Source organism: Pagrus pagrus, assembly GCF_965226575.1.
Source record: "Pagrus pagrus genome assembly, chromosome: 6".
Lineage (NCBI taxonomy): Eukaryota > Metazoa > Chordata > Actinopteri > Spariformes > Sparidae > Pagrus > Pagrus pagrus.
This window is the reverse complement of record NC_140190.1, coordinates 20,026,111-20,048,803: the sequence shown is the minus strand read 5'-3', so window position 1 is coordinate 20,048,803 and position 22,693 is coordinate 20,026,111. Positions and strand designations below refer to the sequence as shown.

At 41.4% G+C, this 22,693-nt stretch overlaps 2 protein-coding genes across 3 annotated transcripts; both read left to right on the top strand.

Moving 5' to 3' along the window:
- Positions 1-1,815: 1,815 nt before the first annotated feature.
- nppc (natriuretic peptide C) lies at positions 1,816-5,183 on the top strand. The gene is made up of 3 exons (XM_084354894.1): positions 1,816-2,028; positions 3,136-3,430; positions 4,645-5,183. Exons 1-2 carry the CDS (start codon positions 1,936-1,938, stop codon positions 3,406-3,408), a joined length of 366 nt encoding a protein of 121 aa, XP_084211020.1. The 5' UTR covers positions 1,816-1,935; the 3' UTR covers positions 3,409-3,430; positions 4,645-5,183.
- Positions 5,184-11,596: 6,413 nt separating this feature from the next.
- On the top strand, positions 11,597-19,929 carry ncl (nucleolin). 2 transcript variants are annotated; one of them, XM_084354582.1, is made up of 16 exons: positions 11,597-11,767; positions 12,845-12,946; positions 13,045-13,150; positions 13,761-13,880; positions 14,314-14,538; positions 14,771-14,905; positions 15,353-15,436; positions 15,625-15,748; positions 15,876-16,012; positions 16,449-16,575; positions 16,675-16,811; positions 17,315-17,444; positions 17,750-17,889; positions 18,162-18,288; positions 18,640-18,935; positions 19,151-19,929. In XM_084354582.1, the coding sequence occupies exons 1-16, from the start codon at positions 11,750-11,752 to the stop codon at positions 19,213-19,215; spliced, it is 2,073 nt and encodes a 690-aa protein (XP_084210708.1). In that variant the 5' UTR covers positions 11,597-11,749; the 3' UTR covers positions 19,216-19,929. The 2 variants fall into 2 exon arrangements, with proteins under 2 accessions (XP_084210708.1, XP_084210709.1); XM_084354583.1 differs by lacking the exon at positions 14,314-14,538.
- The last annotated feature ends 2,764 nt before the right edge of the window (positions 19,930-22,693 follow it).

Sequence of the window (22,693 nt, the reverse complement as noted above, 5' to 3'; positions counted from 1 at the left end):
TGCAAGAAATATCACTTTTCACCGGGTTTTTAATTCAACTTGAATACACCGTTTTCTCAGTGAAACAAACTGTTTGCTGACTTATTTCAGTTCAAGTTGTTTCTAATATGACATCATTCCCTTGACACAGATTAAGTAATGTGCCAGCTGTAACTTCTTTTTTTAACATGGGGTGTTTCTCGTGCGTTCCTGCATCCATGAGTGAGGCTGTAAACACTGCAAATAAGTTGAGTTCCCTCAGTCAATACACAGTTATATCACATAAAATAAATCAGTATTAATGAATGATGTCATGAGGTGGTTAAGCTCTCATGTAAGTTTGAACACTGTGTCAGGAGATGGTTCTCGAAGGTTGCGTCTTCATGTAGTTTCATGTTGAGTTGTTCCTTCACTGCACCTCTTTTTTTTCTGAAAAAGTTCCATGTTATCTTGAAAAGACGTGCTTGTCGCAGGAACCCTTGCTGATGCTATTAAAAATGATTCCATAAAGCACCAAGGGGTCTCAGTTATTTTACAAAACAGTCTTTTTTGAAGATTTGAGATCATTCAAGAAGGATTTTTTATTCCAGCAGGCTTTAGAGGTTCTGTTGTGAACCTTTACTGTGCAGTAAAGTTAGTAGGAACAGTGCAGTCATACATATTCTGGAGGGACACTGTGGTAGTATTGTTCATTAGTGTTTCTGTATGGAGCTATAATCTCATATAATTGGCTCAATAACCAATGTAAGCAATTAACCTCCCCTCTGAGGGCAGGTGGCTGTCTGGACAGACAGCACGCACACGTCTACACACTCATCGTGCCTCGGAGCAGCCTCAGCATGTGTCTGTTTTGCTCTGAGCTACCTGGTGAGATGCGACAGGTCTGGATGAAACTCACACCGTGAAGCATCTCCAAGATCCACAAAACAAGCCACACAGTATCATTCTCACCCAGACACAACAATGACTCCTTCGCGATGAGTCTCCGCGCTAATTGTGAATCATTTCTGTCGTGTGAACCATCGGATCAATTTGATTGAATGGTCCATTGTTGACAGACGTCATCGCTATGCGTAAAGTCACGTTTCCAGTAACCTCTTTGCGCACAGATGCCCGCATCAGATTTACGGGGTGTGTTACGCAAAGTTCATCCCAGTTGTTTCGAGAAAAAAAAAATCGTGTTCATTCACCGGTCACTCAGGTTCATGGTGAAAGTTAAAATATCAATTTTCTTTCAAATAAATGAATGATGGGGCTGCAGCGAGGCACATCCACGTTCTCCTCTGGTTTAGAAAGTGTTCAGGAAAGGGTTTGTTACCAAAAGTGACACTTGATCATTGAGGATTTCTGGAGTATCTCCGAAAGTGAGTTCAAATCTCTAATTCCTGTGGCAGTGGATTTGAATTTTCACTTCTCCTGTCAAAGAAAACATGTCATTCACACTCTCACATTATAATATACGACTTGTTCAGATGTTTCGCAGGGCAGGCGGCTGGCATCTTTGAGGTCATTCCTCTGCCAAAGTCGCTCTTCAGCTCTTAACGCGCAGCCTTTGAAACCACCTTCGATTTCAGCGGCTGCGTCTCAGCCAGAGGTCCCAAAGTTAAAAAACGGAGCATTTTGATAGCTCACGGGCTATCTCATTTCCTCCAAAGCCCCGATGACCGGAGCTTGTATCATTGAATTAATCCCTCGCATGACGTGCTCCGAGGCAGGTAGAGAAAACAGGGAGTTGGCGCGGAAGGAGGACCATTACTCAGGTTGGCATGACATCACCATGGGCTGGCTATAAAGCGGTGAGGACTAATACACAGAGTTAGAGGAGCACTTGAAGAGCTTTGGAGTAAAGGACGGACTGAAGCCTCTTATGTTTAACAGCTGATTGGCTGCTGCTTGCGTCCCTCTTTGTGAACTTCAGCGCAGAGGAATCCCTGAAAGAATACAAGACTTGTCAAAATGAACTTGTCGTACTTGGTAGCGTGTGGACTTATGGTCACCCTGCTCTCAGTAAGGATGGGGGCAAAACCTTTATCTCAGTCGCAGCAGAAGGTAAGAAGAAGTCACTTGTATCCTTATTTCGTACAATCACGGCAGTTTATTTGCTTCGCACCATTAACCGCCGGGAGCTGAATGTTGCCTCAGGAGTGAACAGCTGTTTCTGTGGTCCAGGCGCTCAAGACTGTTATTTTACGCATCATATTTCATCATTTCAGTCATGCTTAGCAAGTCAGTGAGGGCATTTTTCCCACACTCTGAATCGAAAACATCCACCGCATTTTATAAACAGACAGTGTATTTTATATCCAGTGATGCCTAGCCCCTGGACACTTCATAACTGCTGCAGTTTTGCTCCGCAGCATTTGTCAGCTTTTGCATTTAAGCGCCCGGTGAAGCCGTCTGACATGCGCTCCGCAGGAAAAAAGAAAACAAAGCCTCCAGGCGGAAACATTCAAGAATTAAAAGCAATTTTAGATTCTTTTCGAGGCGAATTTAAACGATGAACATGCTCAGCTTCAACTCGGAATCGTTTTTTCCCGACTGTTTGCGGAGATTAAAGTCGGAGCAAACGAAACTGTTTTGTGCGTAAAATCGTCATTACGCACAGAATTCGAATCAGCTGAATAACACCGAGACCTCAAAAATAATCATTCGAATCAAGAGTTTCAGCTGTTAGCTCAGATGGCTTGAATTCAGGATGGCTGCAAACTGATGCCACAGCCTGCGTTCAGAGCAGAGTAGCGGGCTCCTGCAGGCACCTGCCTGATGTGACGCTTCAAGACGTGAAGGCATCAGGAGAGCGTTAGAGCTGATTTATCACACAGACCGATCGAAAGAACACAACCCTCACGGGAAGCTGATGTTTCAATCGAGTCATTGCAGAAACTTCTGGATCTATTCCACAATTGTTTCTTGGTCAGTCAGGACCCACATCCATCTCAGTTCTTACTATAGCGCCGCAGGAGTCATTACATTTTCCTTCTTGGTTAATGCACGTTGTTTTTGAAAGTGCTTAAATTGAGATTGCCCCGAATTCAGTGCACACGGATGCTCTGCTCGCCAGCATGTATTTCGGTTTTTATCGAAAGCACATCTCTCTGCACAGCGCATTTGCCTGAGGGAGACAAAGTTTATTGACCTTCTCAATCTGTGTTCCAGTCTCTTAGAAGTTTGCTGGGCGAGGAGCTGGCGGAGTTTCTGGAGTCGGAGGAGAGGGAGAGGCGGCTAGACGCTGTGCGCTCTCGGATACGGTTACTGCGAGATTTACGCATGGACACCCGGGCCAGAGGGATGTGGGCTCGTCTCCTTAACGACCAACCCACGCCAAAGAGACACAAATCCGGAAACAAGAAAGGGGGGTCCACGTCGCGGAGTGGCTGCTTCGGGCACAAGATGGACAGGATAGGAACCATCAGCGGCATGGGTTGCTAAATGTCGGAGCAGCGCTCTGATGGTGAGTTTCCTTCAAAGATACAGGACCACTACACTGTAACCTGATATATAAACATAAACAGGGTGACTGGAAGCAAGAATGGGTGTTGGAGATGGGGGGAAGAGACAAGAAGGAGGAGAGAAACAATCAAGGGAGCAAAGAGAAGGGTCTAGTTTATGGAAGGATGGTGCAAAAGAAAAGTAAAAGGATGAGGGGAAAAAAGAAGGAAGAGGGAGAGATTAGGAAGATGGATGCTTCAAATTTACATTTTCTTTTGTCAGTGGTCATCTAAGGACTCCATGTGGGTGAAAGAAAGGAAATAAAAATAAAGAAGAGAGGACGAAAGCAATAAAGTTTCATCAAAGGTCCTAAATGGGTCTTGTGTAGTTTCAGAAAAGACGGGTAAGGAAGGAAGGAAGGGATATACTGTAAATCAGTGCAGACAGATGGCTGTGCATGGTAATATTCCGTCAGGTGATGGTAATATTCAGTCAGGCGATAAACACAGTCTGGGTCAAAGATCATTACATTAAACACGTCATGTTCAGATATCTGTCATTACCTCATCTGCCTGATTGACACGATATCATCAAAACATGACCTTTAGTCCAGCTGTGTTCCCTCCTCTAACAGGAACATGCTTCAGACAGCAGGAACACCAACTTAATCTTATACAAACTGACGTACAGGAAACAATCCAGTAGATATTCAGGAAGTCCGCTCATACATATATGCGCATCACCATGAACGATCCCATCTGCTTCAGCTAGAAACAAGTGGCATATATCAGGTTTAAAAAGAAAGGAAGGACAGGGGGAGACGGAGGAGGAACGAGAGGATGCAGACAGGCTAATGCACACACGTTATAAACACACAGCACCCTGTGGTGGCCAGGATCTTTCTGGGAAACCTTAGCTTTTTATCCAAGTGATTCGAAGAAAAACAACAAAGGGGCTGTGGTGGCTGAAGGAAGTAATGAGGAAGCTAGGTGACGCACAATTAGTCCTGAGGCTTGAGGCCTTTTTGTGGTTGTGGCAAACTGTGAAAACCTGACGGGGGAGTGTGAATTTGTGACTAACTTGAGTGAGTGAGTGTGTATGTGTTTGTACGTGGTTTTCATCAGCTGACATCCGTCTTTGGGCTGCGGCGTATCCGTGTGTCCGCTGGGTAGAAACGGTTAGCGGTTAACTGTTTTTTTCTAACCTTATTCTTCTGTTCCCTCTCTCTTTCTCTAGATCTCTGGACGATGGGTTTGGATAACAAAGGTTCAGTTTGTTCTCACCTGAGGGAAAAAAAGAAAAGCAAAACTCACCAAGTGACAGATTTTCGGTACGAAAGTCACCACGACCAGCATAAACAAAGACTGAGACGACAATGCTACAAAACCTTCATATAAATATATATATAATAGATATGCAGGTATATATATATATATACATATGTGTATACCATACAAATGATCAATAAATGCAAACACAGACGCATACTACAAGATGGCGGACCATGGTGTAAAAACTACAAACCGCAAAGCTGTATATTGTTGCTGCTGCTGTACATTCATGTACTTCATCTTCCCCTACATAAATGTATTTATGTTTAAAAAACTATTTATATGTTTATAAAAAGAGATATTTATAAATATGAGTTTTATTTATGTAACATTTTGAAAATGGATGCAAACTGCAGGTCAATTCTGTTTGTAACTTTTTTCTTTTGTCTCAAATAGTTGTAAATGTTGATAAAAATGATAAAAAGAACATTCCATGTGCACTTACATGTATCCTCTCAGGCTTTTATGTTATGGAACTGAACACTTTCTGCATGGCTTTCCGGTGAAAAGTGGTACCTTGGATATATCAGCTTCTAAGGAGCTGAGATAAAACAAAACAAAAAAAACAACCTGCCTTGTTGTTTAATTCTACGCAAGTCAGTTTTTTAAAAGGTTTCATTAGAAGAGTAAAACAACTCTGCACCCATAGAGGCACATGTAACAGTAAAATCACCAACCTGAGGCATCTACTGTATTTACTGAGTGTTCATATATCATACTTAATACCTAATTATCCTTAATAAGACTACGTTGGATAGTTCATTTATTTTTCCTGCATTTGACCTGCACCTCGCAGAGTTGGAGATGTATTAATGGCATCATACCCTTATTAGGTAGCACTTTAACAGCTGACGGAGAGCAACTCTCTATGACCAGACACAGTTTTAAGCCAAGTTGAAAACTGATGGCTCACTGACTTTAAATACAGAACTTTTCAATGAAAAATGGAAATATGGTATTGTACTGTTACAATTTATATTCATAATGTGACCTCTAGAGCAACAGTAGAATTAGGTTTAATACCATGTCAATCACTAATTGCAGGGACGTCAGTTATCCAAAGATTCAAAATGTTCACAATGTTCCTGTGATCCAGAGTATGAGCATCCAATGAAGTATGAAGGTCAAAAACGGTGTTGGTAGATTCGTGGGGCGGAGGAGTTTCTCAAAGCAGTTACAAGGTTTCGATGCAGTTGGAGTCAAGTCAAGCTTTAACTTCCAAAGCTTTAAGTTGAATGATTAAGGTGAATGATAATAATACCTATCTGTGTCTAAAAGCAGAGTTTCCAAAGTAAAAGGAAAGAGAACAGTGAAGGATACAAAAGCGGTCATAAATACTGTATGTGAGTTTTTCAAAGAAACAAACAAGCAACATGAGAATATAAGATGGAAACATGTGAAGGCAAGTCTATAAAAGTGTGTTTATGAGGAAAACGTGATAATGAATTGGCTAGCTGAAGTTTCTGAGACAGGTTGTTCCACAGTCTTGTGGTATAATCACCCATAAGGGGGTTGAGAGTCGGAGAGGCTGTGGAGGAAGATCTGCAGGCTCTGGGAAAGGGCTTTAACTTTGGTATTGGATGCGTTTTACAGAGTTGTTGTAGACCACCCTTCATCACAAGGATGACTTATCGTGGTCACCTGTAGGTCATAAAAGTTATTACCACACAAGCCAAAGGTATGCACACAAAGCTTTTCAAATCTAATTGAACACAATATTTTGTAGCATGCATAAAGTGCTTAACCAAGTGGTTCAACATTGATCACTTGCACTAATATGCTCCAACACTAGAGGGCAGCATCGAGCAGAGGGAAACAAAGCAGACACCTGTCGCATGCACACAATCAATCCCATCATTTACCATATGATGATAAATACGACATTTGAAAAAGTTAAATGACTCAGTGCATGGAGTAACCTTCTCATCATGACAGCAGGGAGATTTTTTTTACACAAATGTTTAAATGTCATTTATAATGAATGGCATCTCTCTCTTTCTTGTCACTGACAGAAAGTACAGACTGGCCACAAACTGCGGCACACCTCACATGGTTGATGTCCTCATTGCAGGAACACTAGTTGCAAAAACTTGAGAAAGGAAAGGAGGCAGTGTGCAAAACATGATACAAGCTTCCAACGAGCTGAAGCCCATCAGTGGGGAAGGACTACACTGAAGAGGAGCTGCTAAAAGTAAACCACAGAACTTAATCAACACCACTGTGCCAAACTCAGTGCTCCGTGATGTGACCTTTTAAAAAATTATATCTATATGCCATCCATTTTGGTTGCATCAAAGGCCAAGTAATGGTTGAATAGAGAACACAAAACCTCAGAGAAAATATGGTCTGACAGTAGCTCTGAATGGTAACATAACAGTCAGGGTATATATGGATGGTGTTATAATAATAGTTATAGTTTACAGTTTAATGTTCCCATATTCAAGATGACAATTCAAAAAACAAACATTAAATGCTTGAAATTGAATGCCTCACACATTGACACCACAATGGAAGCTCTCTGCACAGGTGTTAAAGTCAAAACGTAAGCCCTTTCTGGCAATTCTTTAGCATTTTTAGCTATTCTTACATCTTTTATACCCTGATCATCTTTCTGTTATGCCTTTTTCCAATGCTCTAGATCATTCTAAACTATATTTTGGGAGCATTTGGGACTGTATTGTTGTATAAAAATGACTTACCATAGATTTACCATAGTGTTGGCGATGTCTGAATTCTCATAGGTAAATTGGATATCCTTGATTGCTTTTGTAACACAAAGAACTACAGATAGTCCAGCATCTATAGAGAATCCAAGTGCTCTAAGGACAATGGGTTGCTCTTCTTTTGTTCCTTGATTTGGGACTTGGTGTATTATGTGTGTCTGTTATTTTGTCCACTCCATGTGCCAGCTATATGACGACAAGTTGGCCCTGTTGAGAATTGGTGACTCATAACAGCAGACAAGAGGTTTTAGTATTTGACTCCATTAGCAATGCTGCAAACACTGGCAAAAATATTGACATATTAAGAAACATTACCAAAGATTTACCACTGTATGCTTTTACCGACAATTTACAGCTGAGAATACATCTGGTCATTTTGGGTTGCCGCCCAGAAATAAATGCGCATTACCCTGTGATAAAGGAAATCCCTTCTGACCTAAAATCCCAGGATGCATCTATTTCCCTCGCTGCTGTGCTTTCTGTTTAATAGCCAGCTGGGGTACAATGTAAACACTTAAAACAAGGATAAATGTTTATATCAGACAGTGAAACATGAGTGAACTAAAATTATGAAACAGCTATGAATCCTTGATTCTTCTTCTATACACCTCACACTTTACACCGCTGTCTGCTACAACATCAAATGGAATCACCTTTTACATCAACCAGTCGACCATAAATCCAGAGTAAAATGTTGCCAAACACTGCGTATGTTAAATTTATACGATTCATATGCACCATATTGACAATATGTGTCGTATCATGTTGAGATTATGTGTATATGTGCTGACTTTCATATCTGGAGGGGGTGGTGGTGGTGGTGGCATTACAGCTAGGCGAGGCAGCTGCCAAGCAGCACACCACGGTTCAGCGTTTCAACATTTGTAAGTGCGAAACGACTGATAACTTTAACAAGATGTCAGGATATTTTCCAGCCATACTTGTGGTCATAAAACCAGATATTTTTAACGAAACAATTTCCAGGCTTGTTTGTGGCGACAGAACCAGGTAAGCCAAAACATGATCTTCTCCAAATCCTAACCAAGTGTTTTTTTGTGCCTAAACCTAACCAGTCCATAAGCACAGCGTTGTGGCAACATAAAAATTGAATATAAAGACACATATCTAGATGCTGTATCGTAGGCAACTAGACTTGTTTCAGTTTCATTTTCATTTTGGTCAGAGAAGACAGATGGTTTGAAAGAGGAGTAACGGAATCCACCTATGTCAAACTGAAACGACCGTCTTTGAACAGAGGAGGTGGCCTGAGACATTACTTATCACCCACCTACAATGCTGTACTGAGTTCTCTCCTCAGACAGCTTAACAACCATTCACACCTGGGCTCACCTAGCCCTAGCAACCCCCATGAAGGCCGGTTTAACCAACGACTCACAAGTGGCCCTAACTCTGACTTTGAAACTCAGAGCTCACACGTGTCCTTAACGACTCTGTAAGGTCACACCTACACAGAGTTCAAAAGCCTGCAACTCCCCTCCAGCTAGTTAGAACTGAAGAAGTCTCTTGGATGAGAGGTGCAACGTCTTCAACAAACTGAAACAAGTTCAGTTGCCCTAAATTTACCATGACCTGGATGACTGAGAACCTTCATCAACATAAAAACACATAAAGTTGCACCAAAAAGAAATGTGAAGTTTCAACATATCTGTGACTTTACTTTAAAAAATTCAGGAAATCAATTACCACGGAATTACCAAGTAGACTATTAAATCTGAGTTGTACAAGCTAAAAAGTTATATCAACTCTACTCTAGTCTATTTGATTTTAATTTAATTGTAAGGTAATAGCTTTCTTTTCTTTTTTAAGTTAAGTCACTTTGTCAGATTTTACAGTGTGGGTTGCATGAAACAGTAATTGTTTTATTCAGGTATTTAACTAAAAATATGACATTGTATGCGCTTGTAAAGAAATCAGTTGTAATACACTTGCTGAATGGTAAAATCCATGCATGTAGGGCTGAAAGGAAACAACATTGACAGTAGAATGAATACTCAATAATTACTGTCAAAAATAAGTGTTGCATTGTGAGGACGATCTGTGAGGCCTGAAATAAAGGAGCAGAAAAGTAAGACAGGTCTGTGAGCTCAAACGACATCATTGAGATCAGTGATAAGTGATGTTAAGAGTTTTGAAGACTTAACAGTCAACAAAACATACATTCTACTACAAAAAGACAATTTTACAAGCAATCCCCTACCCCCAAAACAGTAACACGAAAAAGTACCAGAGTTCAAATGCCTCTTCATTTATAAAACAAAAGAAAGAAAGAAAGAAAACAAATGAATGGAGCTAAACAAAGGCATTACCTCTCACTAATTAAAATAATGGGCAGCCAGCCTTATTTCACTGTGAGACACCAGTAATGAAAGAGAGATTAAGCTGCTTGGAACCAAACGACTTTCTCTCCCTCTGTGAAATAAGTGAGGGATGTAAAACGCAATGCTGCCTCTTTGTGGTGCTGAGGGTTAATTACTCACATGTGCTGCTGGTATCTCCGGGGAATCGAGCCTTGCTGCAGGCTGCCTTGTACACACACATATACACCTATAAACAGACTGCCGCCGGGGAAGAGTGAAGCATATGATCAAAAGCTCCAGAACAGCTACCAAATGGACCTTGTGGATGTTTAATCAACTGAATTTTCCGCGGTCAAGAGGACTTTCAATCTCTTAATCCAATATACTTTAGATGACGAGTCCTCAGAGTCTTCAAAAAATGGAAATTTGGGCAGATTGAATTCCTCGTCAACTGGGCAAACTGCGTTGGCTGAGAAAGATTGTGTGTACATGTGAAAGCTCCAGAATAGCAACTGAATGGACCTTATAGGAGGTCAACTTAATATTCTTCCAGTTGTGGTGGCTATCCATTCTGTACACGTTTCTTATCAGTGATGGAGGTACATATTAAGAAGTCTTGCTATAGTAACAAGTAACATTACAACTTATATCAAATTTAGGAGTCCTTATTTTGAATTTTACTTAAGCATAATACAGAAGGGCCTTATTATCATAAAAAAAACTACCTAGATTACCAAAAGACGGCTTAAAGTACACATTAGGTGTTATGTTCTTTATATTAGACCAACGTAATTTCTATTCTGCACCCAGATCAGACTGAATAAACTGAATAAACAAACTGACAACACAGTTTCATACTGTTTTACTTTGTTTATATTTGGCGGACCCTGCCACCTTTCTAGCTTCAGACAGTGTTCTGGGGACCTTCTTTTCTTCTAAGAATGACTTGTTTATTCAGATATGGAAAAATAGATGAGCCTGAGTCTGTTTAATTACCTCATTAATATTGTAAATATTAAAATTCTGAGTTTAAATTGCTTCTCCAAAACTACTTAGTGCCACTTTAAAGCAAACGTTATTGTTGTAGGTGATCCAGGTGGATCTATTTTAGCCATTTTATATAGTAAGTAGTTTAGGCCAGCCAGTATAGCCCACATGTATCTTACTTTATGATAAACACCATCCTCATCTGCTGGGAACTGGTCGTTTGTGACAGATAAATGTAATCAACAAGTGGAGAAGTATTCAGCAGCATAATCTGAACGTAGTACCTTGAATTAGTACCTCAGATTTGTAAAGTAGTTGAGTTTATGTTGCTGTTCTCCACATCTGGTAGCGCGTAGTGCTCCGCGTGGTGGCTGCTACATGTGCTTGATGCGTGATGGCAACTGGCCCAGACCACGTGGTCCACATAAACAGCTGCATGGGAGTCAAAAAGACGCTTTGTGCTGAGTGACTGCTGTCCATTGAAGGAATAAAGTTAAGTTTCATTATTTATTTATTTTTTCTAAATATTCCAGGTGAAATGACCGCCATGTGTAAATAACGTCATAACGTTTCTTGTAAAATTCGTCCACTTTCGGAGGGAAAACATTATTTCACAGCAGCTTTGATAAAGAAAACGTCATCACGTTATCGTTTATTCACGTCACGCATTTATTAATGAGGAGCATTAACAAGAAGCCGTGTGTGTCTACGGTGCGATACGTCTCGCGGCTCCTTCCCATGTAGGCGAGGCGCGGGCACGATGCAAATACGTCCCCCACTCGTGATTGGTGGAAACAGCCGTGTGGGCGGGTCGACGCGAACGCGCAGAGCAGGAGAGTAACGAGCGCGTCTTCCACTTCTCTGTCTTTCCTGCCCAATGTCCCACCGAGTAGGCTGAGCCACGTGTGTGCAATAGCTGTTTCGTTACTTGTCTCCCAAAACGTCCAGTTCTTCGTGTTTCGCGGAAACACACAACAGCACCATGGTGAAGTTAGCAAAGGTAAGGCCAATTTTCCGTGCGTTTTACCGTGTCGAGTGTGTGCGCGTAGTGGCAGAAAGCTGTGTTTATGCGTGAGGCCTTTTTGCGTTGAAGTTGCTGCGTTTGTGAGAAACGGGGGAACTGACAGTGGGTTAAAATGTCTGCTCATGTGCCGCAGCTAATGATTTTTTTCCCTCTCTTCATTAATTTCAACCCTTTCTGTAAGAGTCCCCTCGGTGTGAAAACGCATGGTGGCATTGCACTCGTACATAATGTTTCTTCTCCGTTATGATCGGCCATGTTTGTTCCTGGCCGCTTCTGGCCTGCTAACATTAAGATGGCATTCATGCGCGTTCTCGATTTTAAGCGTGGAGTTACAGCTACACGAGGGAAAAGATCAATTTAATCGCATGCAACATACGTTTGTCAAATAATACGTTGCAAACATTTAATAAATAATTAGTGGAAAATCTGAATTGTATACACTGCGCCAGCTAACGTGTAAGCTAGCTCTTAGCATTAGCGCAGTTAACAATCCAAATGCAGAGCTGAGGTTCATTTCCGTCTCGCAGTTAGTGCAATGTTAATTAGCCGTATGAATGGCCGTGTAATTTTTCATTGAGGCGTGACCAGTTTGATTCAGAAATTAGTGCTCTTAGGACGCAACCGACTTTCTTGATAGCTGCTCAACGTGCGTTTAAGAGCTATTGTGCTAACGGGAAAATTAGCCGACATGCTAACAGCCCGACCTCCTGAGCTCCACGTGGGTTGTGCGCCTGCTCTGAGTGACACACGAGGTGAAGAACCGGAGCCGAGAAACTAGATTACCGCCCCCAGGCATTCAGTTATCAAGATCTGCCTCATCTTTAACCTTCGTAAATAATTGGCGCAATGATTAAGTCATCCATTTTGGTAGAAGTACGTTTTTTTGTCAAACTTTGAAATACCTTGTGGTGTAAACCCCCGATATGAGCAAACATGTTGAAGCAGATTGTGTGGAGGACTATGCTCCAGGATTTTCCTCTATAGCTATGCCTGTCTATCTCTCACCATCTCTCTATTTTTGATTAAATTTGCATTCTGTCCCTCTTCTCACAGGCAGCAACCAAGCAAGCAACCCAGAAGAAAAAAGCCCCTCCACCCCCTAAAGATGTGGAGGAGGAATCTAGTGAAGAGGAGAGCAGTGATGAGGAAGAAGAGGTATGGTATTTACTGAAGGATATTTGGGTATTTTCTGAGCATTTCAGGTTGTTCCAAAGAGATTTTAAGTGATTTGATTTTTGTGTTTTCTTTTGCAGGCTCCACCTAAAGCGGTGAAGAAAGCTACACCAGCCAAAGCTGCCCCAGTTAAAAATGGCGCTGCTGCCAAAAAAGCAGAAAGTGAGGATGACGATGATGATTCTGGTAAGTGGTAACATTTGTAACAACTAAGTTTATTAGAAGAGTTCAACGAAACATCTGGCCGCAAGGTCTGTATAGTGGCGGTTCTGGAGCTTTTGCATGCGAAAGCTGAGAATTGCATTTATGAACTGACGCTTAATGGAGATTTTATAGACACTAAAATAATTGAAACATGCAATTTTATTTGAGTGTGAAGAAATCAGAGTTGGCTGTCCAAATGTATTTGAAATGATGATGCACTGATCCTGGCATTATCAAATGGATTAGGTATTGGTTAGACATGAAATTTTCTCACAAGTTTTCTTTCACCCGTTGGTTGCATTTTAATTCAAGATCATAAATTCTTCCAGAAAATATAAAATCCACATAAATATGTTGCATGTATTACAATGTAATGTAAAGTTTTGGTCAAACCCAGTGTTTGATCTAATACTCCTTCTCAGCTTATTGTATATCTTTAAACAGTTATACTATAAAGGTGCATGTCCACCCTTTCATATTCAAGCAAAATAAGGAGTGTATGCAAAGTCTGGTCAGATAGCACCATGTTGACACATGTCACAATATATAGTATGGTGTGCTAAGGTTTTGTGCTTTATCATTCAACCTACAGAGGAGGAGTCTGAAGAGGAGGCCCCCCCACCCAAAAAGACCCCTGCAAAAGCAGCACCAGCTAAACCCAAGGCAGCCCCTGCAAAGGCCGAGGAGTCAGATGATGACGACGATGATGATGGTAAGTCCTAGAGCATTGTATTTCTGGCCACAGGAAAAAAAATGTGTACTGATGTTTTTTGTAAAGCTATCCAATTTCTTGAACAGCTTTTAAATTTTTGTCTGATCATAGAATTTGTAATATAACAATTGGTTATAAAATTAGATGAAATAATTCTTTTTTTGCAATATTTGTATTTTACAAAGATTGCCACACCACCTCCATTTCTTGGCATGCATGTGTTTGTTTAGTACTCGTGTGTGTAATGTACGGAGGAAAAGTGAATGCAGTGCTATGTCTTCGGTACCGGTGTGTGTTATCGTCTGCCGGTTCTATCCTCAATCGCTGCTACACTCTTGCATTTTAATACTTTTTCTGGAGGATCGTTACTGTGCAGATTCAACCAAATGTCCTTATGGTAGAAATCCACGACTCTTGTGCATGTATTATCTAGATGAGTCTGAAGAAGAGGCCCCACCACCCAAGAAAGCAGCCAAGCCTGCCGCTAAACCGGCTGCCAAGCCCGCAGCAAAGGCTGCACCTGCAAAGGAGTCCTCTGATGATGAAGATGGGGATTCAGAGGAAGAGGCCCCACCTCCCAAGAAGGCTGCTAAACCGGCTGCAAAGGCCAAGGCTGCCAAAGAGGAGTCTGAGGACGAAGATGATGACGATGAAGATGGTTAGACTAAGCCTTAAATTACATTTGTACCTTAATGGTTGGTGAGAGTCAGTGTGGGGTTGCTGGCTTGTGATCTACAGCTGTAGAAGAGTACATGATGATCAACAAGGGACTTAATACTGATTTTGTATGATGTCACCTTTATTATGAATCTGATGCAGACTAACGGCAGATGGTCAGTGGTTTAAATTTGGTCACACTGTCTCTGATGTAACGTTTTGTCGGTCTTCAGATTCCGAAGAGGAGATGGACACTACTCCTGCTCCAGCAAAGGCAAAGAAAGCTGGCATGGTGAAGGCCAAGGAAGAGTCTGAGGAGGATGATGACGAAGATGACGAAGACGATGATAATGATGACGAGGAAGATGGTGAGTGCTGGCGATGGAAATGTGGTTAACCTGCCATGGCTGGCCAGAATCAATCTAATTTATTGCATTTTTTCCTAGTCGCTTTGCTCTCCTCAATCTGCTATTTTCAATTGAGTTTTAAAAAAAAAAAGACCCTGTAGAAAGCGGAAGGCTAAAAGAACGGGGCTGAGATGGAAAAGTTGAACCGGTAATTACTTGCTCATGCCATGGGTGCAAGGCTTTCAGGGGATTGAATGAATAAAAAAAAAACACTCCCTTCGACTGCTGCCAGAACACTTGACAAATTACAGCGTCATGGGCAAATAATGGTGTCATCGTCGGTAAAATCAAGTGATAATATATTTAAGCTTTAATATAGTTTAACAGAATACTAGTTTCTGACTTTCTTTCTGTCTCTGCTGAATCAATGTTGGTGAATTTAAGCTTATGCAATTCTTCTGCCTACAGACGCCCCAGTGACTCCTGCAAAGAGGAAGGCAGAGAGCAAGAAGGACACCCCTCCTGCCAAGAAGGCAAAGTCAGACGGCGATGGTAAGAATAAATGCACTGACCCATCAATCAGATGACCACATATTTTATGATGATCAACAAGGGACTTAATACTGATGTGTGATGTCACCTTTTTATTATTCTGACTCTGTATGGCCAAATTAATACAATTGATTCATTTTTACTCGATACATGAAGTTTAATAGAAAATGTATGCTCCCATTTTCCAGGGTTCTGTCTGTTTGTTGGAAACTTGAACTCCAACAAAGACTTTGAAGAAATCAAAACTTCACTGAGGAAATTCTTCTCCAAGAATGACCTTGAGGTTGCAGATGTCCGACTAGGTGGATCCAAGTAAGAAATCCATTTAAACGTACATTATGTGGAAATCATTTTGTGATGGACGTTGTGTGTGTTGTTGCCGCTTTTTTCTTCTTAAAGCAGGAATGTCTAATGGTTCTTGCATGACTTACCTCAACAGGAGATTTGGCTATGTGGACTTTGCATCTGAGGAGGACATGCAGAAGGCAATGGAGCTCAACGGCAAGAAGTTCATGGGTCAGGAGCTGAAGCTGGACATGCCCCGAAGCAAAGACGCTTCACAGGATGGCAAGAAAGGTGAAGGATGATTCTGTGTGTGTTCATGTAGGCAGTCAACTTAACAAGTTAAACATTTCTCAAGATTTGTAAAGTGTGCACACTTGCCTCAAATTTTTGCATCCTACATGTGAAATTACCCCACACCCTCCATTTCTTGGCATACATGTGGTTGTTTAGTACTCGTGTGTGTAATGTACGGAGGAAAAGTGAATGCAGCGCTATGTCTTCGGTACCGGTGTGTGTTATTGTCTGCCGGTTCTATCCTCAATCGCTGTCACATTTGTCCCTCAAATGGATTTCGGTGGAGTCTGAAGAGGTTTTACTTGATTTTTTTCATGTGCCTTTGTATCATGGATTTTTTTTTTTTAAATGTATCAGGGAAATTTCCAGGCAGTCAACTCTGGCAATAATTTAGTCCAATTACCCCCCACTGACATGGTCATTTCTCCCACAGAGAGGGATGCACGGACACTGTTTGTCAAAAACCTCCCCTTCTCTGCAACGGTTGATGACCTTAAGGAAGTCTTTGAAGATGCAGTTGAAGTCAGGTTACCTCCGGGCCAGAACGGTTCAAACAGAGGGTAAGAACAACTCTCCAGTTATTCAGGAGCTGACCAGAGTTTTCATCAGTAATATCCTCATCTTGTACCAGACAAGTAAACTCTTTTCTCCCCTGACAGCATTGCCTACATCGAGTTCAAAACTGAGGCTGAAGCAGAGAAGATGCTGGAGGAGGCCCAGGGAGCTGACGTACAGGGAAGGTCCATTATGGTCGACTATGTGGGAGATAAGAGCCAGAAAGGGGGCAGGGTTGCAGGTAAACACTTTGGACATTATGTGAAACTAGCATTGGCATTTATCTGCACAAGACTTTAGTAGTTAAGTGGTAGTTTGTTTAAAATGGTTGGGAAGCTGGGCATGACAGTGTGGGTGGATTTTTAAGGGGTTTGCTATGAAGCAGTTTCTACATGGCTTCAGTGCAAATGCCAATTGCTCGTCATATAAGTCACTACTTGCACTGTCATAGTGGTGACAATGCAGCTTAATCATTACTTAACTCAAATGTTTGTTAATTGAATCTAATATGTTGCCTCTGATAAAGACTGATAACTTTTGAATAGTCATTGTCTTTATAATGATTTAAAGCTCTCTGGCTAGGTATTTTAATCAAAAAGGGGAAGTTTAATTTGCATTTGGCCAGTTAAGATGCAAGAAGATATATTTATAGTCATGTACTGATTTAGTCCAAGAGATCATAGAAAATGTTTCAGCTTGGTAGATGTCTTACCACTCCTTTCTTTCTTTCATCTCTTCCTGTAGCTACAGGAGCAGCATGTAAAACCCTCGTAGTTAATAATTTGGCATTTAGTGCTACAGAGGAGGTCCTCCAATCCACATTTGAGAAGGCAGTCTCCATTAGGATTCCACAGAGAGATGGCAGGCCTAAAGGGTAAGTCATCTGTGTGGTATACAATAACTGTATAGGATTTTCTGCGTTAGATCTTGAACTGCTCCACCTTCTCATGAGCTCCTCTCAATCTTACCTATGATTCTGCATGGATTCGCACGAGAAGCAGAGCCAATGCAGAGTTTGAACAGGCTCACCCTCCTCTCATTTGGGTGCTGCCTACGTCAGCTGTGCAACAGGCAGAAATGTTTTTATTGAGGAATAATTTGACACTATAGTCAGTGAGACAGATTGCACCCACATGTGTAATGATAAATCATTTTCTAATGTTATGTTTCTTTCTTTAGTTTTGCTTTTGTAGAGTTTGAGAGCACAGAAGAAGCTAAGGATGCTCTGGAAAACCTCAACAACACAGACATTGAAGGCCGGTCAATCAGACTGGAGTACAGCCAGAACAGTGGCAGAGATGGTGGCAAAGGAAACTCAGGTATATTTTAAGACTTAACCAGTGTGAAAATATTCAAACCCATACCACAGTTCAATGATTCAGGGGTAAAGGGGCCAGATGTGATGAAAACTTGATCGCCTGAACTCTTTTGATGAATCAATGATAGTCAAGTCCTGATCTGGTCTGTGTAAAAGGCTTTAGATCGAACCGTTTAATTAATTTAATTTAATTAATTAATCCAAATGATTATCATCATGGTAGATAAAATCTACACAAATCATTTTAATAATGACTTCTGTCTCTGCCACCAGGTCCAACAAAAACCCTCTTCGTCAAGGGTCTCTCTGAGGACACGACAGATCAGACCCTCAGGGATGCGTTCGATGGTGCCACAGCAGCCAGGATAGTCACAGACAGAGACACAGGATCATCAAAGGGGTAAGTTTGTGGGGCTGTTGACATTCCCTCTGGCTGCCAACTCTCTGACAGTGTACAGATTCACATGAGAAGTAAAGCGTACTTGGAGTTCAACAGGCAGCTGACTCAGGTCGTCTGTGAAACGACATCAACACAGTAGAATTGTTGATTAGATCTTTATGTACTGTGAAATGCAATCATATGTCCTTGGGTTAAGTATTAAGTCAGTTTTCTTAATTGATCTAATAATTTAAACCAAGCATCTTTCTATACAATATAAATATTTAGTAAGAATTCCTAGTATGGGTGACGTCAATCAATTTTGAGTTTCCACCTGAAGTATAACGAAGCCTTTTCTTCACCTCCCTGCAGCTTTGGATTTGTGGACTTTGACAACGAGGATGACTGCAAGGCAGCTAAGGAGGCCATGGATGATGGGGAGATTGATGGCAGCAAGGTGACCCTGGACTACGCCAAGCCCAAGGGTGAAGGTGGCTTCCGTGGAGGTCGCGGCGGTGGCGGATTTGGTGGTGGATTTGGCGGCCGCGGTGGTGGCAGAGGAGGCCGTGGCGGCTTCGGCGGCTTTGGCGGTCGCGGAGGTGGCGGCAGAGGAGGAGGAGGAAGGGGAGGCCCTCGCGGAGGTGGACGTGGGCGTGGTGGCTTCGGAGGTAAAGAAAATTGAAGTTGAAAGGGCAATGAAAACCTAATGTCTGGTTTGCACAACTTAGTCTCTGGTTTCATTGTTTTCAGAAAACGGCCATCGGTGTTTTGGCAAATGTTAAGGCACTGATGTCAACCAACTTCTGGATGTGTAATAGTACTGGTGCCCTTCGGGGTGAAAGTGGAGTATTTTAAACTAAGTTTCCTTTTGTTCTCATTTCAGGTGGAAGAGGTGGCGGTGGATTTGGAGCCAAACCCCAGGGGAAGAAAATCAAGTTTGATGACTAAATCCTAGTCTATTTTACTTTTTGAATGGACTCTGGTTTCATCACTTTTCAGAGCTTTTGGACATTCCAGAAAGCGTCATTGATTATATATTTAACTGTTAATGGGCATTTTAGCCCTTTATTTAGACCCCTGAAACCTCCCCCACCCAACTGTGCCAGACTGGTACTTCTGACCTTCTCAGCTCAAGTGCTACGTGTTAGTACTGAATGTCCCTAATGCAAAACCTGCACCTCTTGCCCTCATTAGCTTACTTGCTTTTCCGAACGAGTGAAATGGAATGGGTCTGGCAAACAGGTTTGCTGTGAAAAATACGCTCGTCTTTGTCAGATACATTGTGTAAATTTAAACAGTTTGTATGATTTAATTTTACCTTTTGTAAAAAAAAAAAAGAAAATACACCTGTATCCATATGTTTTTGTTTTTATTTTGTTTGTCGTTTAGTTTGCTTTAGTTGCCAACTGTTTTACTGTAATGTGCAAAGCATATTTTGATAGAAGATTTGAGTCAGTGCTCTAGAGTTGGTTGTTAATATGGCAAAGATGTTCAGTCATGTTTGCTTGGTGGGGGCACAGTCGGTGTCTGATTCAGAGGATGAACTGCCCTCTTATGTATGTAACATAAACTATTTGTAGTGCATTGACTAATTTTTTCCCATCTGAAAATCTCAAGATTTTCACATGATCAATTAAAATCTTCTAGGTGGTGATTTTTAAATGTCTCTCGTCATTGTATCCATGTCTACCTTAAGCATTGAATAAGTATCAGTAGTTGCCAAGTTTGGTACATTTACTGATTTTGGTAATGCAGCTAACTAGATCCAATGCAATACAACATCCCTAAAATAAATTCTACATTTGAAGCTTGTTAGTCCGTCAACTGTTGATTCAAATCTGGTAGTAATGGAGGCTGTGATTTATGGTGCTGTTGTATTGCATTATGCTAATGGGTGCTAAAAATTGTCTTGCCCAGCCGATTGAATCAGAATGAATTGAAGATGGCCACGTTTGTAAGCTTACACCAATAGCTGTGCTTATGGGCAACAGTGACGACTTGGGTGTAACCTGTGTCACTGTTAATAAGTCAGCAGAAAATGGCTGATAGACAATGAACTTCCTCTTCCACCAGGTGGCAGTGTAACACCTCAGACAATGGCCAGAACTCTCAAACGATTGGTGTTCTGTCGTTTCATGGCAAGACTACAGATTTAATGGGTATTCAGGCTATTAATAGGAGTGCAACTTTGCTGGTGAACTTTGCCTATTCAAAATACACAACCGGCAGAGAACCTATCGGTGATGGCTTGGCATGAACTGCAAATACAAATGCCCTTTATTCATACAAAGATGTTCTGTTTACTGTCATACAAGAGTAAAGAGACCAGAACATATCTACACTTAAACTAGAATCAGAATTATGACTTTTTCTCAAAAAAGAAAAATACTCAAACCAATAAATTGATTAACAAGTATAGTTGGCAATTAATTTGATGTTTGGCAACTAATTGATGAATTGTTGCTTTACACTTGAGCAGTTTATTCACTTTCTGTACATTCTGATGGTAAGTTTCTTTTAGTTGCAAGCTGAAAAAGAGAAGAGGACATTGTTAAGATTTGAACCTATTACTAAGAGGCGAGGCTTGAAAGGCAAGTCTGAAAATGAGGGTTCACGTCTCAGAATTCAGACAAAGAATCGGCTTTATTGGTCAAGTATTACAGCAGCCACAGTGCCAAGACCAAATGTACAGGAAGATACAGACAGCTAAAACAAAGCTAAACAAACAGTAATTATGTACATTTAAGTAGAAGAAAAACACATCCTATGTAAACTGGCAGCAGGACTTGATTAACAGTGACCCTGAGCTGCTGGCCAGTTCCCTCTGTCAGTGACACTACCAGACAGGGGACAGCAGTATGCTGTCATCCTGTGGCGCTGGTAGCTGAACAGGGATCTTTGTTCCTGAAGGTGCCTGGGCGGGAGGCACTGATGATGGCACCACTGAATACCTCCATTTAGAGATTGGTTGCCCCCCGCCTTGAACGGTGACAGAGGTCATGCTCGCTTTTCTCTGTGGCGTTATGTCAGCCGTCTAGAATGACCTGTGTGCTTTCTTTTCCATGTCTGAGTTCACCTTTGAGTGCTTTCCTGCTGTTCTTTTTTATTTTTTGTATTAACGTGGGCTTCAGTACCCAGTTGATCAAATACACATGCAACCAACCGTATATAGCAGCGAAATAAAAGTTGCAAGCTGCTTATCTCTGTGTTGTAGAGTGATGTTATTTACTTCCTGCTAAAGGAAGCAATTGTGATTCAGTGAGGTGAGGTTGGGGACATTTTACCCTCCAGTTTTGCATTTTATGATTAAACCTCCATCAGCATGTCACTGTTTTATACAGTGTGATGCTGAGTCAATAGGGCATTGTGAGGAGCAGAGAGGACAGAGACTGATACTTTATCTCATTCGTACAGTGGCAGTCTAAATAGGACCCTCTTTAAAGGGGAGTATACGGCTCGGAGTCCTCTTCACAATGAATCTTTGTCAAGTACATGGTGTCCTATAGCACAGATGTACTATGAAGTCGCATTGGCTTGGCCTGTTTTCCAGTGTGACATGGTGAGTCAGGGACTACACTGTCCTTGAGCGGGCATACAAATAAGGATTTATCTTCTTCACATTTCCTGGATGTTTGTTAAATAAAGACCATCCTATGCTTTGTATCTTCAAATGCACATGCAGACGGGTGTGCATGCACGGTTACCGAGGCGCTCCACATGTATAAATCTGCTGCTGCTGGTGCACCCTAATGCAAACACAAGGACCATTTTCAGTATGATAAATCCCATGGGGAGCAAAGGCTCAGGAAATTACCTGCAAAAAGATGGATAAAGCCTTATTTGCTACTATTACTTTAATCTCAAACAGAGTTGCAAGTCTGGGAACTGTTTGCAAAGTATACAATGGAGTCTGATGTTTGCAGTGTTATTAATGTTTGCATAATGCTGACACAAGTTATTCGATACCAGTTGCCATTTCAGGCCAGTCTTTGTGCGTTGACTGTAGCTGTTGGGGTTTTTTTAAAAAAGCTACCAATTCCAGTGAAGAGAGGAGGGAGGGGAATGCTTACTGCAAAACAGACAGGACGTTAGCTGAAACGACGACAATGCTTACAGCAGCTTTAAATAAATGAGAAATAATGAGTTAATCTGGGATTTAGATGTGAAGGCAGCCATTTGTTGTCGTTTTTGTTTCTTGACTGGGGAAAACGTCACTTGAATCGAGCTTGAATATGTGTGAAATCCATCCACTGAACTATGAGATGCTATTGGTTGTGAAAGCCACATTTGGTGACCTGGAAGACTCGAGAGATCAGCAGGAATGTAATCTACAGTATACATGATTATTAGAAATAACTGGCACGTCATGGTGTATGAGATGTTCTGTGATGCCCGAGAGAGGCTGTCTGTGGGTTGTGGAATGTTC

Coding starts and splice junctions, on each gene's coding strand:
- nppc (XM_084354894.1), top strand. CDS start 1,936: ATGAACTTGTCGTACTTGGTAGCGTGTGGACTTATGGTCACCCTGCTC. Junction 2,029..3,135: donor TATCTCAGTCGCAGCAGAAG/GTAAGAAGAAGT, acceptor TCTGTGTTCCAG/TCTCTTAGAAGTTTGCTGGG.
- ncl (XM_084354582.1), top strand. Junction 15,437..15,624: donor GGCAAAGTCAGACGGCGATG/GTAAGAATAAAT, acceptor CCCATTTTCCAG/GGTTCTGTCTGTTTGTTGGA. Junction 17,445..17,749: donor AGAGATGGCAGGCCTAAAGG/GTAAGTCATCTG, acceptor TTCTTTCTTTAG/TTTTGCTTTTGTAGAGTTTG.